This window comes from Mycteria americana, chromosome 9 (assembly GCF_035582795.1).
Source record: "Mycteria americana isolate JAX WOST 10 ecotype Jacksonville Zoo and Gardens chromosome 9, USCA_MyAme_1.0, whole genome shotgun sequence".
NCBI lineage: Eukaryota > Metazoa > Chordata > Aves > Ciconiiformes > Ciconiidae > Mycteria > Mycteria americana.
The window spans coordinates 31,704,938-31,721,537 of record NC_134373.1 but is presented as its reverse complement, the minus strand read 5'-3'; the positions used below and the strand labels follow the sequence as shown (position 1 = coordinate 31,721,537).

The following is a 16,600-nucleotide window of genomic DNA, read 5'->3' as shown; positions in this document are numbered from 1 at the left end:
TTTTGCAAAACACTTTCATTCCAAAACAGTCTTATAAATGGTATTAAAAATAAACACAGAAGAAAAATGGGACAAGAGCTCGGGAGAGAAAAACATAAAAGTTCAAACAAGTATCAATTCCCCCAAAAATCTAACAGAAACTGGTTTTTGCCTTGATAAACAGAAAATAGAAACCCAGGGCCTCTTCCAGATCTATTTAAACTGCTGCTGTTCCACAACTACTTCAACTAATTTAATGTAAGAACAGCTGTATTGGGTCAGACCAAATGCCTCTATCGACCAATATCTTTCCTCCAACATCCAAGAAAGTCAAGGCCTATATAGGTTAGAGCAGACACGTAGAGCCAGCAGGTAGTGACAGCCCCCTCAAATAATCTCTAAGTCTCCACAGTTTTTATCTCAACAATCTCCTGAGCCAGAAACAGCTTCTTTGTATTCGACAGCCTTTGCTTGGGCCTGATGCCATCAGAGAAGCCAGCCCACACACATTAGCTCTCAAGAAACCCTCCTAACCCCAATACTGATAACATGCAACTGCCACCTCTCTCCAACACAGGGACGTAGACACGTGGGGGAATTCTTGGCATGTACTTAGAGTGGAACAGTTTGACAAACACCCTTTAAAAAACAGGCATTCGGGATAGGACAGACTTGTCCCAGAAGACTCACTAGTTGAGCAGCCCTGGCAGGACACCCAGCTGGTAGGGTGAACTAAACATCTCCTGTAAATGAGGACATCTCCTGAAACCGATGAATTTTCTGCATGAGATAGGAATACTCATCTAGTTTTGCTCAGCTGAGAAGCAAAGCCTTTGTTCCAGCAGTACGATCGGGTGCTGGCCAACATCTCATCACAGCTGGGGGATGTATATCTGGGATTAGAATTGCACCTTCAAATTCTTATCACTTCTTTCCCCTCCCCTCTTTCTGGGTGACGGTTAGGCAAGAGATTTCTAATTGTGCAAGGATCACTGTTCTAGGAAGAAACATTAATCCCACAGTCAGCTCTGCATGCAATGCTTTAGACTCCTAAAACCAACCAATTAAATAACAAAAACAGAAAAAAGAAATCTCCACAACACGGCTTTTGAACAATGCCCACAGGGCAACATTTATTTGATGAGTGTCAAGAGCTGAAGTGTTCTGGTTGTGCTTCTAAAAATGAAAGTAACCACCACTTAAAATATTAAGCATAAAAAGAATTTTCCCTTTAAAGAGCTGAATAATACAGATGTCTTTTTTATCTAAAGTGTTCCTTTCAAAATCAAAAAGCGTTAGAAACTCTTTTATGACTTTCACTTTGAACCTGTTACTACAAAACCATTTGGCCAAGTTCGAGCGCTCAAAGTTCCCCACTATAGCAAAACACAAATATTTTAACAAAAATTAAGTCACATATATCATTTTAACTGTTTCAGAATAAGCATATCTTTAGGAAACAAAGTTACTTATCCCAGCACCTGCACATTTTTGTCTGCAAAATTCTCTGACATTGGGGGAGGGAGGGAGGGGGGGAGGGAGGGAGGGGGGGAGCGAGGATATTGGGTCACCACATACTGCTCCACTTTGCCACACTATAAACCCAGAGCAACTCTACCAACATCATTGTGAGATAAGACCTTTGCAACAGGTCAGAAAGGGAGGACCCAACCCCCAAACGAAGCGTTACCCTGTACTGCTTGCCTGCAGGAAGGAAAAGGAAGCAACAAAAAAAACAATACAGCACTAAGGAAAATCATCTTAGTGACACATTTTACTTCTTGCTGTCCAATGAATTCCACATCCACAACCGCATTCTGCACTGGCGTATGGAGCTTAAAGATTGTTTCTTCATTTTACATGGTGTCACACAAAACAACATGCCAAAACAAACAAGGTGACAAAGGAGAAAAGGTACAGCAGGAGCAGAACAGAGCAAAAGTAAGAGCAAACAGACAGCTAAGAGCAAGAGTGAACAGCCAGAAAGAAGAGCCTGGATGAGAGAGAAGACAGCAAAGAGATTCAAGGGGACAGACGGCATGACATGAAATGAGCCATTTCTCCCTCTTACACAAGCAGCTCATTTTTTATTTTTATATTTTGTCAATTAAAGTTGAAAGACAACCATGGGACACCCAAAGCTGTCAGAAGCAAAGATGGATTGATTTCAGTACTATAACTATTCATTAAGCCTTTCAGTGTCACCAGGACATCGAAACTTGCAAACTACTGTGATAAACACACCAGAAAGCTCTGGCTGATAGCTATTATGAGGAGCCAGTTTTGGAGACAAAGCCAGAATAAAGCACATTTTTGCCAATGTGACAGAGCAATTAGAAGACCAAATTAAGACGACTCCAATCTTTAAACATCAGGAGCCTCTGAGTTAGAACAAAGGACATCGGTCCTGAGGAAGCCCTTGTAGTCACATAAGGCAACACTGAACAGAGAGCAAGTAAGGGTGAAGAGCTTAGTCATCTGAGCATGTACACAGATAACCGAAATTGCACACAGATGTTCAAACGCACACACCTTGCCGGGCACAAAGAGCTGTGACATTTAAAAAAAAAAAAAAAAAGGAGGACTTACCAGATTTGGAATACAGCACTAGTATGTTATTCCGTGTCCTGAGAAGCTTCTTAAAATCCTTGTGGTCACTTATTTTTTCTATGAGTGGAGACACCTTCAACGAGTACACGAACACCGGCAAGAATGCCTACAGAAACACAAAGCCAGAAACATTAGTAACAGCTTCCATGCTGAGAAACAAAATACAAAGACAAACTGCTTTTGAAATTGCCTTGACCTTTTTCCATAATCTTGAGACACGCTGCCTTAAATAAACTATCATATCGATTTGATCAGCAAAAGCAAAAAAAAAAAAAAAAAAGCCATACACATGACTCGTTGAAACTGGACTACTATCACGCCCAGCAAGCATCCTTAAGTGGAAAGATGAGATAAACACAACATCAAGAAATATGGTTTTAGTTAAGAAGCTGCCACCACCACCTTTAAAAGTTTGTTCCCTAGTCAGATAATCAGATAAAAATCCTTATGTAAATTTAATATACTGCAACAAGAGAAGCAGAAAATTACCACTTCGAGACCACTCTTGTCCCTAGATCTCAGAATACTCTGCAAACTCAATCGAGTACTTTGATATCCCACAGAAGACACTGAGAGCCATGAAGTTAAAGTAACTAACCCACGCTGACACAGAGCAGATGAAGGAAATGAAAACAGAATTTGCAAGTAATTCAGCATCTACATTACGACAGTAACCACAAGCCTCTCCCACCTGCCCTACTAAAGTGGAACAGGGCTTATGTTTCCCACTGGCCATACCATACCCCACAGACTCACCAGTGCCTTTGCCACAAGATCAAGTTTGGCTTCCACTGGCCACATGGAAAGCACGGCATTTAATCTCTCTGCATCTCAGTTCTGTATCTATGCAAAGAATTTTTTTTTTGTTGTTGCACCTTTTGGTCTATTTAAATCATGACCACTCCAGACCAAAGTCTGTCTTTTATCCTACCATAAAGTAAAAGTCCTATCAAAATACGACCATAACCTCAGCTGAGGCCTTCACTGCTCATTTGTACTGCAATAATCTTCAATAATAATAATCTTATCCATCATGCTATGCTGCCTCCCTTCTGCACTGTACTGAATTCATACTAATGGAATGATTATGGGAAGCTTGGCTGGAGAAATTATCTAGTTTACATTCACCTTACAGTAAAACCTTAACACTTAATTGCTTGGCTAAAAGCTTTAGCTCATTTGCCTAACACACACAAGAGGTTCAACATTTTCTTAATTACAGAACTAATTTTGATCATGTCTCATTCCAGCTGGGCTGGAAAATGTGTCCAGGGTGGATGTGAAGAAGTAAGAGGCTGTCCTTCTTGCATCCCGTGTATTACAGACTGCAGCATTCAAAACAAGGCACTAAGCCAATCAAAGTCAGAACGCGTAGCCCCAGGCACTACACTTCATTACAAATTCAGCTATTTGCAAACACCACGTCACTGAGGCACAGAAACAAAACCTGCACCTAAGAAACATACTTTCTGAGTGCCAGAAGTTTTTACACGTGGAAAGGGGGGGGGGGGGGGGGGGGTTGGGATGCACGGGGCAGAGGGGAGAGGCTGAGCTGAAATGGGGGTCATCCTCAAAACAACCTCAGGACACGTTTGGGAACTTAAAGTTACTAGAAGATACACCTTCAACATAAAATATAAAAGCTTGACAGACCGCACAGGCTTAGAGCGAACAAGTTATCCCACTCTGCAGGCAGGATTCCCACCACCAAGCCCTGCTGACCAGATGGTCTAATTGTAAGAAGGGAAAAAGCACATGTGCAAGTCATCCCCTACCTTCAGCATAAATGTCCTTGATGCTTTAATTCAACCGACAGACTCACATTCTTCTAAATCCAGATGTCCAGAGCTCAGCCTTCCTACTTCAGGCTGATGCATGTGAATCATTTGTGTATTTTCTGAGATAAATACATGGTGTTGCCAATCAAAGTAGACAAATATAGTTGTGCTAAGTGGGGTGACACAGACATGCAAATTCCTGCTCAAAACTCATCGCAATCAGAGGCTGTACAGGAGGGATTAATCTAACATTGACTTATGAGCAGATCTCTTTAATCCTAAGTATTTTTTTAAAAACTTTTTCCTTCACTTCAATTTTTTTAACTATCCAAGTGTCTTAAAGTTTTATTTATGTGGAGTTATAGAAGGCTAAACCTAAAATTCACTGAAACTAAGGCGGGGGGGGAAGTGGGGAAAAGTGAAACTACAGGTTGCTTCTAAAAGAAGCTTTCTTCGTTTAGAAAACTAGACTCAAATAAAGATATTCTAGTCTATGAACTCACTGCCAAAAAGAAAGAATTGGACTAAAAAAGCCACAAAGGCCACTTTCAGCATGACACCAAACAGTATTATGGACTTTGTTTAAAGCATCTGTACAGTTTTACCGATAGCTTGGAAACATGTGTATTTCATGTCTTTTCCAGGTGGAAAGGCTGTTTAGCTGATTTCAGTGAATTTTCTTTTTTTCCTTATTAATGGCAGAGCTATAAACCTCTTGAAAAATTGGATTCTGGAAACAGTGACAGCTTTAACTACTGCCTTGTCGGTGTTGCCACTAACAGAAAACTCACTGCGCTGGTGGAACAGCAGGCGCTTGGAGGGAGAAGCACGTCACATTGCATATATCCACTGCTACTTTGCCCAATTCCTCCCCAGGTATCAAATCAATACATGTTACTCATTTTCCTGCAGTTTTACTACAGCAGCTCTCTCCGATCCTATGATTTAGACCAAAACCCACTGGGAAAGGCATTGTGCATACAAGCGCACCAGTCAGACCTGCCAAATAAATCATCATCTCCCTTTAATTAAGATTAATGTCACAGCGTTTCCTGGTTATAAAACCAAAAAAGTTCAAGCTGAAGGCATCAAGTTGGACAGAAACACCCTGCCTGCACACCTAAGGCAACAGCAGCAATACTGGGAGGTTATCGGCTGAGCTGAAAAGTTCACCACTTCCCAATACATATTTGCACTACATGGTGTTTGCAAACTGATAAGAATTAAGTAGTTCCACGCTCTCCAGCTTTCTCCCACTGAAATTAATGAAGACCCTACCCAGGAATAAATGAGAGGCCAGTTTATCATTAAAACTCCTAAAGAACCTCTGCCTTCACCACCAGCTCCGCTGGAGGCAAGTGATGCCAAGCAGCCATTTTCACCCGATGCCAGTCCCAGCCACCGGGCTGCTTTGCCCTGCTCCAGAGCCAACGCTGTGATGACTGTACCAGCAGCTACAGCCTCACCGGGGCTACAGCCAGTAGTTCTGGCAATAGCATGAAATTAAGAGGATGGGAAAAGAGAATCCTATGGAAGCAGTTACACACTCTTCTTCATAGAAAACCAGGCTCATATTCCTGCACAGCCCACAGGCAAAGCAGCAGCAAAGACAAGGCTCGTTTGCATGTACTGTGCTATATGACTTTAATTGTGAGATATGACTCGGGTAGATTTACTCCAGACATTTTGCTGAAGTCTTTGCAGGAGAGCTCATCAGCCAGGCACTGCCCTATCAAGCATGCTGCTTCTTGTTTAAATCCAGGGCACAAGAGGAGATGAGCTCATAATAAAAAAAAAAGAGGTCAAGAAAGGTGACAGTCCCTCCTGGGCAGGAAGCCTCTTTTCATATGCGTCAGGAAGTGCTACATTCACACATATGGAACTCTATAAATAAGAAACAAGCTAAACTCTCTTGTCACTTGAGCGTCCTAAAGCTTTAAAATCTATTCACAGCCACCACTGAAAAGCTAAGAAACTCTCCAAACATTTTTCTCAAGATGCTGCCTACCCTGGTACCCGTTAAAGTAGAAGGCCTATTAGGACGAACACACGCAACACCTGTGCCACCCCTGCCCTGTGACAGTTATACTGACAAGAAATTGCAATAAAACTGGGGGAAGGTCTATGTTATTTCATGCTGTGTTTCCACAGTGCCTAGCATAACAGGTCCTCATCCATGGCTGGCTCGGTGAGCTGGAACCAACACAGCAGTCACCTGGTGTCCTTGGATGCAGGAAACTTCGGTGGAGACCTTCAGAAAAGGCAGACTACAGGCGGCAGACTATGAAATGCAAATCTGGTAGCACTTCTGCAGATTTTCCCCAGCTCAAGATCTCAATCTGAATTTATTTTCACAGAATTTTTTATGGTGTAGGTCGCACATCAGTCATGTGAATGTAGTGTCTGATCTAAGATGCATGAAGGATTCTCAAGTAAAACATAAGTGAACCCAAACCCTCAAGACAGTCAATTCAAAACTGCTGACAGACACTGCTATTTGAGTACAAGGCACAAAACCACATGTGCTCTAGCTCTGCCTCTGCTCTTCAAAGTATGTATTTAAATATATGTTCGTGCAAGCTAGGTGGAAGAAGTCTGATCAGTCAAAAAGGTTTAATTTTTCTCCCTCCCCCTCCCCCCCCCCCCCAGCAATTCCTTGTGGAGCTGCCAAACACATGCAAGTGTTAAAGAGCACCAAAGCGCTCCACAACCCCACTACCTCAGAACTGGTACCCAAGAAACATCTGAGCTTTCAGAAACCCAGAGGCAAAGAGAGTTACAGGCAAATAACTATTTGCTAATTACACTTCCATGACTGACACTGTTGAAAAATGTGGTCATCCCTCAGGCTGTGTTTTCTCAAAATCATCAAGGATCTGAGAAAGTAGAGTTTATTTCCCGAGTTTTTATTCTTCTCTGAATCTTATTTCAGAATGAAAAAAGGGAGTATCTTTCAGGCAGCCACAAGAACATAGTTTCATATTTTACATTTATTATTCAAATTAAATGTGATAAATGCTTAACTGCTGTTCCCACAGAAACCAGTTCAATTTATGAGTTGCTCTCCACAAAAGCTTCATGACAGCATGGTCTTTTGCTAAGGATAAGCAGCATGTCTGGAGAATAATTTTTTATTTATTTATTTTAAATCAAGAGCAATGAAAACACGTTTTAAAAACAAGAAAATAGAAATCAAAATTAAATAAGGAGGCACTATCAGAGAAGTAGCATTGTACACTGGACAAAAAAAACCCTATTTCCTGTTTCTCCTATTTCCATCTCAAAAACGTGAAAAAGTATATTTCCCTGGACACAAATTATGCATTAAAAATATAAATGCAGATGCAGCTGAAACAGCACTTAGATGCCTGAATCCATATGTCAACGTACAATTTTTATGCGCACACTAACACTTACATGTATAATTAGGTATACAATTTGCACACTATTCATCAAGAATAGCTGGGGCTGACATGAACAACGCTGATTCCAGCACAACTACTGCTTGGCAGGGACACAGTCTTACACTCGACCACAATTCAAAAGCCCGTTTTTCAGCAAGACATTGACTTTGATTTCTGTCTTAGATTAACCGCCCACTGATGTCATTCTCATTTTGGGACAACAGCATTCAACCCACTGTAAATATGATCAATGAGCGACCCTGTACATATGAAACAGATTGTGTCTGACAGGGCATTTTATGGGAACCTAGCTGAAGATCAAACCTGCCTCAAAATTCCAAGCAGTAATGGAGATGACTGAATTTGATGTCATCATTAATTTCTTTAGGAGGGGACTAGTTCACATTCTAAACAAGGGTCTCCCCTGCTACATAAAATGGCAGGGGTACGGGACGACAACAGGCAAGAAATCGAAAGAACAAGACCAGATCTCATCTTCCCTTTCCTAGTCAGTTCCCAAAATGAACCCTGTGGTGGAGTGCACACTTAAATTCAGAAGGTGGATTTGAAGGAACATCGCTGTACTGCAGTGATGGAGGTTTGTAAACCTGCAGATCAGACGGTGGCACGGCCAGGTCCTGGGGTGCAGACAGTGTGCACGTACTGAAAATATCAGATCTAAGTCATCTCCAGGCAAGCACAAGAAAGAAACAGATCTGTTGCTCCCTTCCCCCCAACTTGTTCTTGCTTAAAAATACAAGATGTTCAAATCCAAAGCCCCCTTGTTTACAGGAATCACGGTTTGACTGCAGATGTTTTATCTTCCTTGTTCATCATACAAACCACTCTTGACCTTGTGCAATAATTGCTTGCTTTTCACTCACAAGCCCTCCCTCTGCTGCTATTTACATTCAGGGTTGTGCTGCTTTGATCACCGAGCCATTTGTAACAAATGCCTTCCAAGATGGATAGTGATAAGTAGGACAGTCTCCTGTTTTCATTCATGATTAATATCCAAAATAGCTGTAGAAACATTTTAATCAAATCAGATGAGGGGGGACGGGTTATCTCTGTTACCCAAAGGTACCTCAAGGAAGCCTGCTAAGAATTTATTATGTGAATGAGGGGGGAAGAGTACGGGTAGCACTTGGGTCTCAGGCTTCAGGGGTCACAACTGAAGGAGCCCCTGCAGTAGCCCCTGCAATCCAGCTGGGACCACAACACGATCTTCTCCCAACCACATCTGCAGGGCTTCCCAAACTGCAACCTGCTGAGGACCCCCAGCACAGAGGCTGCACCACATTATCGGCGACTGATCCAAAAAGCCGTCTACGGGCTCAGTGGCGAGTGCCGACTCCAGTGCCTACAGCAGCATGGGATGGCCAAGTGAGGAGCACTCCAGCAGACACACTGGAAGATCAACAACTTCTGCATCGGAAAGCTGACAGCATTGGAAAAACATGGATTTGCCTGACAGATTTACATTTTCAGACACTCCCACTGGACACTTCTTGGTTTTTGTTCATTTCCCATGAGCTCCATGGAAGAGTGCATTCTTACTCTGTATATAATCCAGATCAATTAACTCTCACCTCTAGCCATTCAAGGAATAAAAAACCACAAGCACTGCTGACATTTTATTGTGGTGGGTCATGTCTGCAAGAGGCAAGTGTCATATCTTCTTTTGTTCACAAAGGAAGGCAAATTAAAATCCTGACAGAGTATCTTGGTATTCTTTAACTTAGGCTGAAGAATGCTACAAGTAAGGCATTTCACTTAACGTGATACTTGCTATGTTCACTTTCCAAATATAGAAGACAGCAAAAAATACCATGGAGATGTCAAGATTTGACTAGACTCTACTGTTCATATTGTTCTTAAACACTGGGTTTTAAGGAACATAAGCTACAGGCATAATAGTCTATACTAAGGGTTCTTAAGGGTTCTGTGTAACCAATTAATTTATGGTTTATCACTGGTTTTCAAATGCTTAGTGAAGGAAAACCTGTGCAACTATTTACTAATTAACAACTGCTTAACATCTTTGTCGGCAACATGGACAGTGGGATTGAGAGCACCCTCAGCAAGTCTGCCAACAACACCAAGCTGTGTGGTGCAGTCAACACGCTGGAGGGAAGGGAGGCCATCCACAGGGACCTTGACAGGCTTGAGAGGTGGGCCCATGCGAACCTCATGAAGTTCAGCAAGGCCCAGTGCAAGGTCCTGCATGTGGGTCAGGGCAATCCCAAGCACAAGTGCAGGCTGGGTGGAGAATGGATTTGAGAGCAGCCCTGAGGAGAAGGACTTGGGGGTGTTGGTTGATGAGAAGCCCAACATGATCTGGTAATGTGCACTTGCAGCCCAGAAAGCCAACCCTATCCTGGGCTGCATCCAAAGAAGCATGACCAGCAGGTTGAGGGAGGTGATTCTCCCCCTCTGCTCCGCTCTCGTGAGACCCCCACCTGGAGTACTGCATTCAGCTCTGGGGCCCCTAACATAAGAACGACACGGCCCTCTTGGAGCAAGTCCAGAGGAGGGCCACAAAGATGATCAGAGGGCTGGAGGACCTCTCCTGTGAAGACAGGCTGAGAGAGTTGGGGTTGTTCAGCCTGGAGAAGGCTCCAGGGAGACCTTAGAGCAGCCTTCCAGTACCTGAAGGGGGCCTACAAGAAAGCTGGAGAGGGACTTTTTACAAGGGCATGTAGTGATAGGACAAGGGGTAATGGCTTTAAACTGAAAGAGGGTAGATTTAGATTAGATATATGGAAGAAATTCTTCACTCTGAGGGTGGTGGGGCACTGGAACAGGTTGCCCAGAGAAGTTGTGGATGCTTCATCCCTGGAAGGGTTCAAGGCCAGGCTGGATGGGGCTCTGAGCAACCTGGTCTAGTGGAAGGTGTCCCTGCCCGTGGCAGGGCAGTTGGAACTAGATGATCTTTAAGGTCCCTTCCAACCCAAACCAGAAGCTAAGGGCATGAGCAGAGCATATGCACATAATCCCCCACTAAAAATTGGGTTTTGAAGAAGTTTAAAGAAGTATCACCTACTCAAGAAGCACGTAGGAGATGCTATAAAAAGAATACAAAAACACTATTAATGGGACTTATAAAGAAGAGAGGGTGAAAAATGACACCTGAAAATCCTTAGCACTTTATATGGCACTTGTTATCTTCAAAGCATTGCACAAATATTAACTAATTAATCCTCACATTTTTTTGCCAGGTGATAGGAGATGAAGCTTAATTTAAATTGTTGGAGTAAGAGTCACACAGAAAGGAAGTGATCTGCAAGAAGCAAAAGGGAGGCAGCATCAGAGCAAGCCAGCACGCAGCTGATCCTAGAGCAGCGCACAACCACATGCTCGTGGTGTGTCATCTCTTGAAAAGTGAGGAGGGGGAGAGAAAGAGTCTATTTGCGGTCACCCAGAAAATATGCTATATGACTATAAACCCAAAGACAACAGACAGGACATTATCAAGGCAGCCACAAATAAGATTACCTTTGTTATCTGTGTTCTGCAAGTGCACAAATCACAGCACCCTCCACCAATTCTACCAGCTACTCTCAGCTAGCAAAGGGCCAAAATTTAAGACCTGCTTTGCTATCACAATTTTTTGCCATTCACAAGCTTGAAATGGTGGCAGGATCAAGGTAAACCATAACTTACTTCCAAAGTGATCCTGTTCACACAAAGAAATTTAAGGCAATGCTAGTCTGTGATTCTGGTTGCAAATTGCATTGAGTTTCTCCATTCACAGACCTCCAAACACAACTCTGAAGAAAGGTGAGTCTCATTACCTCCATTTTACTCAAATGGAGGAACTCAAGGAACTGCGTCACCAAAAAACAAAAGAAATGGTCAACAACAGAACAAGCACCTCTTCCATCACCAATTGCTCACGATGTCCTGAACGTACTCCTGGGCAGAAACACCACTTCAGATGACCACACCACACTTGTGGCAACATCCCAGGCCCTCTGAAGTAAACAAGCGCTTTGGCACCACAGCCAATGGATTCAAAACCTCACTCCATGAGGTACAGAGCTGAATAACAAAACCAGTCCTGAAAGCCAAGGTTTGATTTGGGAAGGGCATCTGAGGAGACAGAGCATAGCCCATATCACAAGTTTTACAAATCTGTATTTTGAAGAGGGAACAGACAAAGTAGGAATGGGGAAGGGGGACAGCAAGTAGGGGATTTGCCTCTGCAATACCCTCCCTCTGGCTGCAAGCAAAACACTTCCCAAAGCAGCTTCTGTAGCACAAACAGTAACTGGATGGGAAGAGGCGCTCCCAAATTCAAGCCCAAATGCCACCACAGGAAACAGCACCTGAGCACTGCAGAGGAGAAGCAGCACACTCACCCTGCCTGCAAACTCACCAGAGGCAAAGCCACTGCTGCCATGCTGCAAGGCTACCTGCAACACAAGGAGTTAGCCACGTCCAAGCCCTCCCCACAGGCCTGGGTTCACAAGTCTGTGTCAGCGCTCACTGGTGCATTGCTGTGACGTTACTGGGACTTGAGGAGCTGGAAATCTGAAATGTTCCTTTCAAGTCTTTCTTTGAAGGTACTCGGTTTGAATGGCACCAGCTCAAGAAGCCTGCTTCCCAATGGCTGTAAGTTGGTCAGACTCTCTTGACTCAGTTCCTCTGCCATTAAGCCAACACTCAGAAGATGAACTGACCTTTGCCACGTTGGCCCGAGATAACCTTCATCAGTGTTTGCAAAGCAAACAGATCCCAGATGCGTAATCCCATTGGAAGCAGCAGCTGGCCTCCGCTAGGGAAAGGACAGTACCCAATACATCAGAGGAAATGCAAATCCACCTCACTGTGAAACTCCTTCCCAATGCCTTTAACAGTAAATTCAGTCCTTCAAGTGTGAAATATAGTTAACCACTTTACATACCAAACAGGGAAGTATCTTTAAAGTTAAACCGCAACTTCCCTATGACTCTCCGACTCATTCAAGAAATAAAACTTTACAGCAGGCAGAGATCAGCACAGTATCTTCCTCACGTGTGTGTCACATATTTACAGTGATGCAGAAGATAACACCTCAACATCTTCCATTAGAAGATACTGAGGTGTTTTCTTCATCCAGCTTTGTAGTTTTCCTTTTACAAATGCAGGAAGTCTTACAAAGATAAAGATTTCAATTCTCGGAAGCCACCTCAAATTTTAGGTCCTTCTTTAAAAGTGAGCCCTATTTTTCAGAAGCATTATGCATGCATGACTAGCTGCTGTCCCAGGTGCATTGCAAGCACTCAGCACTTCCAGGAAAAAAAAAAAGGAAAAAAAATCATGTTTGGGTACATAAAAAAGGATGGACTGGAAAGAAAGACAATGTTCTCATTAACCTCTGTCCTACCAAGCAGCTGGCATTACCTTCGCTTTAACTTTACACACTGAGAACGTCCTGATTTAACAGCCTCACTGCCTTTGCAAACATTGACTCAAGAAAAATTTAAAAGCAGGTTTTGCAATGTCACAGCTGTAGGCTAGTTTTTTTAATCCTGGCGTACAGCAAGTTACATATTTCAAGATGAAAAATCGCACCTTCAAGTGCAAGATAATGCAAATTGGAAGAAATAATTTAAACTACTTGTACACAGCAAAGGGGAAAGAATTAGCTGAATCAACAGCTCAATGAAGACATCTGCTCAGCATGCAGCATCACAGAGCAAATAAAATGCTGGGGCAAATTAAGAAGGGGAAGAGAGAATAATGTGGATAAATTATAATGGCTTCACATAATTTCACTGACGGTGGCAGGCCCACTCTGCTCATCTCAAAGACACCAGCTCTGCAATGCAAAAGGTCCAAAGAAGGGTAACTAGAATAGTTAGGAACAACTGATTCACATGAAGAAAGCTGGGGAAAAAAAAATCTTTTAATCTACAAAAAGAAATCACAGCAAAATACTTACATTAACATAAAATGAATGTTACAGTAAGATAAGGTCTGACAGTTGCAGTGGATACAGAAGGAAATACCACAAATAACTCCACGTGTTCAGTTATTTTAAATGAAGGGAAAATTCAGTCTACTTGTCTACTTGGTCCACAGTATATACTTAATCCGAGGAATACACTGCCACAAGTATCATTGAAAAAAGTACTGTGTATATTAAAGATGAGCCACCAGGGAAAAAGCAGCCACACTAAGACCCCTCCAACATTTTAGGAAGAGTTCAGCCTGACTTCGGTTTCACTTGAAATCAATAAATAAACTGCAGATAGCAGAGGTCTATGCTTCTAGACCAAGCTTAGAACAAAACAAAAATTGTGCAGCATGCACAGCATTTCTTTTCCCTCCTCCTGAATGAGCTGATAGCTAGGCCCCTGCCAGGGGCAAAAGGCTACATCAGACAGGGCCGATGCTTTCTGTCCCACAATGGCAATTCTAATATTAGCACAGAATAAGCATAGGGCAATTAGCAATTCCGCACTTGATTTGTATGAATTAGATGAGCACTCCTAGGTCATGCATTTCCAAATACACTTCAGATGACGTGTGCGTAAAAAAATTAATGTAATTTTTCATTAATTATTAACTCTATTTATCCAGGCAGAAGGAAGAACTGTAGTTCATGCCAATAAAGTAAATAAAGGACTGCTTTAAAGCATGCCTTCGCCAATCTTTTGAGCTATCTATGCTAAATTCTGTGGACAAAACCAGAAAATTCAGACTTTAAAATATTTCTGTAAGTCCAGGAGTCTCCCTGAGGTAAGGAGTGTTCTCCTTGGTGTAACCGCAGAAAGACATACCCAGCTCCTCCGGAACGCACTAAGATGGAGCGCGCCACACGTGAGGGACGCGGAGGCAGGGGCGGCAGGGCTGCCCACGGGCGCACAGGTGCACAAAGCCGAGCGAGGCAGCTCTGCTGCGGCAGAGCCGCCGCCGAGGGAAACCCTCTGCCGCCGCCGCACCGATTTTCACACGAAACTTCCTCACGAACGAAGCGCCCGCCGGTCGGAGCCCCCGGTGCCGGGGCCGGCCGGGGCGAGCCGGGGGCTCCAGCCCGCAGCCGCTCGAGGAGACGCCGCCGCACGCCGGGTTGGGCTTTCTCTGGGTGTTTTTTGAGAGACTGAGAGACAGGGAGAAAGGGAGGGGAACAGGAAAGCAGCAGACGGGCTGAGGGCTGGGGGAACACCCGGCAGGAGAGCTGCCGGAGCCCAGCCATGCCCGGCTGTGCCGTGCCGAGCCGAGCCCGCCCGGGGCGGCGGCGGGTGCGGGCAGCGGTGGCGGCCGCCGCGCCCAGCCCGAGGGGCCCGTCCCGCTCCCAACTTTCGCCCAACTCCGCCGGCCGCGCCGCGCGCCGCCGCCCCGGCCCGGGGAAGGGGGGACACCCGCGCCCGCCCCCCGCCGCCCCGGGGCGCGGCCGCCGCCACTCACCGCCAGGCCGAGCAGCAGCAGCAGCGGCGGGAGCCGCCCGCGGCGCCGCGCAGCCCCCGCGCCCTGCCCCGGCACAGCCATCGCCGCCGCCGCCGAGCCGGACCCGCTCCGGACCCGCCGCCGCTGCGGGCTGCTGCCACGTCTGGCGGCGCAGGCGCGCTCCGCCGCTACCGCCCGCCCGCGCGGCGGCATGACGGGGCCTGTAGTCCGCCCCGCGGCGCGGGCCGGGGGGTGCTCGTCCCCCCCCGGAGGGTGCAGCGGCTGCCGCAAGGCTCCGGCGCATGGGAGAAGAAAAACACAACCAAAACCCACGCAACCCCCCCAAAGTACTGCCAGCAATCGCAGTCGAAAAGCAATCTGCGTCCACCTTGTTTCAACAGAGGTTAAAGAGAAAAAAGTTGCAGCTCTTCTCCTCTGATGCCCCGCTGGCCTCCCCTCTAGGCTTAGCTCTTTTGCCTCCACCTCTCTCCCAGTGTGCACCTTACTCTAGAGAGCCTTCTGGCAAATAACGTCCTTCTTGATGCTTTTTTGTGTGGGTCTTTAAGAGCTTTTGCTGGTCTTAGATCTGGGGTAAGAGGTGAATAAGGGAACAAAAAAAACCAAAAGGGGAGAGAGAGTTAACTGGAAGAGAGGCTTAGAAACTAGGACCTGTTCTCCTCGTAAGTTGTTCCCACTTGTCATTAAATCCTAAAGGAGAACCCCCCTTTATCCTCGCACATTGGCAATGATGCCAAAGTGCAAGCAAATAAATGCACTGCATCTGACCAGGATCAATTCGTGCAGCCTCCATTATAATCACGCTATTTGAACGATCGCTGCATCCAGACAAACAAGTCGGTCTGTGCCCCTAGTTAGGCACATTCAGTGAGGCAGCTCTGCCTCGCAAGGACATCCCAGATGTCCTGCCAGTAATCTTAATGTCAAAGCGGGTCAGCCGCGTTATAATTGGCTTTCCACAAACAGAAGGGATCTTCACCTACCGCCCAGTGGCCGTGTGAAATTCTTCCTTGGCTCAGAAACATCAAAGGAAAATCAAAGGCATCTTCTTGAGTCTGATCCTTACGGCTGACTGTCGCCTGAGCATTAGACTAAGAGGTTGGCTGCAAGGGAGCAATTTGTAGATCCATACAGCTGACTGATCATTTCAAGCGGTGATCATGAAAACTGAATGCCGTTGACATTAACAAGTCCCTTGGTGGAGGTGTAATTTTGCAAAGCAGAAACACATGTAGAGAAAGTTATTACTATTAACATTTACACTTTTGTGGCATCTTTTGCAGCAGAACGAGAGCACACTTTTCTCAGTCACAGCTGGATAACCTTTAGCAAATCATTTCACAGTGCTATGCCTTGCTTCCCATTTGCAGAAGGCCTCAGTTAGCCTGCCTTAAAATGGGACTAGCAATCCTTAGGTCACTCTAACATGCCAGT

General features: G+C 44.8%; 1 protein-coding gene across 2 annotated transcripts in view; it reads right to left on the bottom strand.

Moving 5' to 3' along the window:
• PDIA5 (protein disulfide isomerase family A member 5) overlaps positions 1–15,392 on the bottom strand; it is a 102,845-nt gene extending 87,453 nt beyond the window's left edge. For both annotated transcript variants that reach the window (XR_012777032.1, XM_075511481.1), the window contains exons 1-2: positions 15,170–15,392; positions 2,569–2,695 (exon numbers count right to left, since the gene is read on the bottom strand). Coding sequence is in view for 1 of the 2 variants with exons in the window: in XM_075511481.1 (XP_075367596.1) it covers positions 2,569–2,695; positions 15,170–15,361 (319 nt within the window). In the remaining variant the exon portion in view is untranslated. The remainder of the gene's footprint in view (positions 1–2,568; positions 2,696–15,169) is intronic.
• Positions 15,393–16,600: the final 1,208 nt, after the last annotated feature.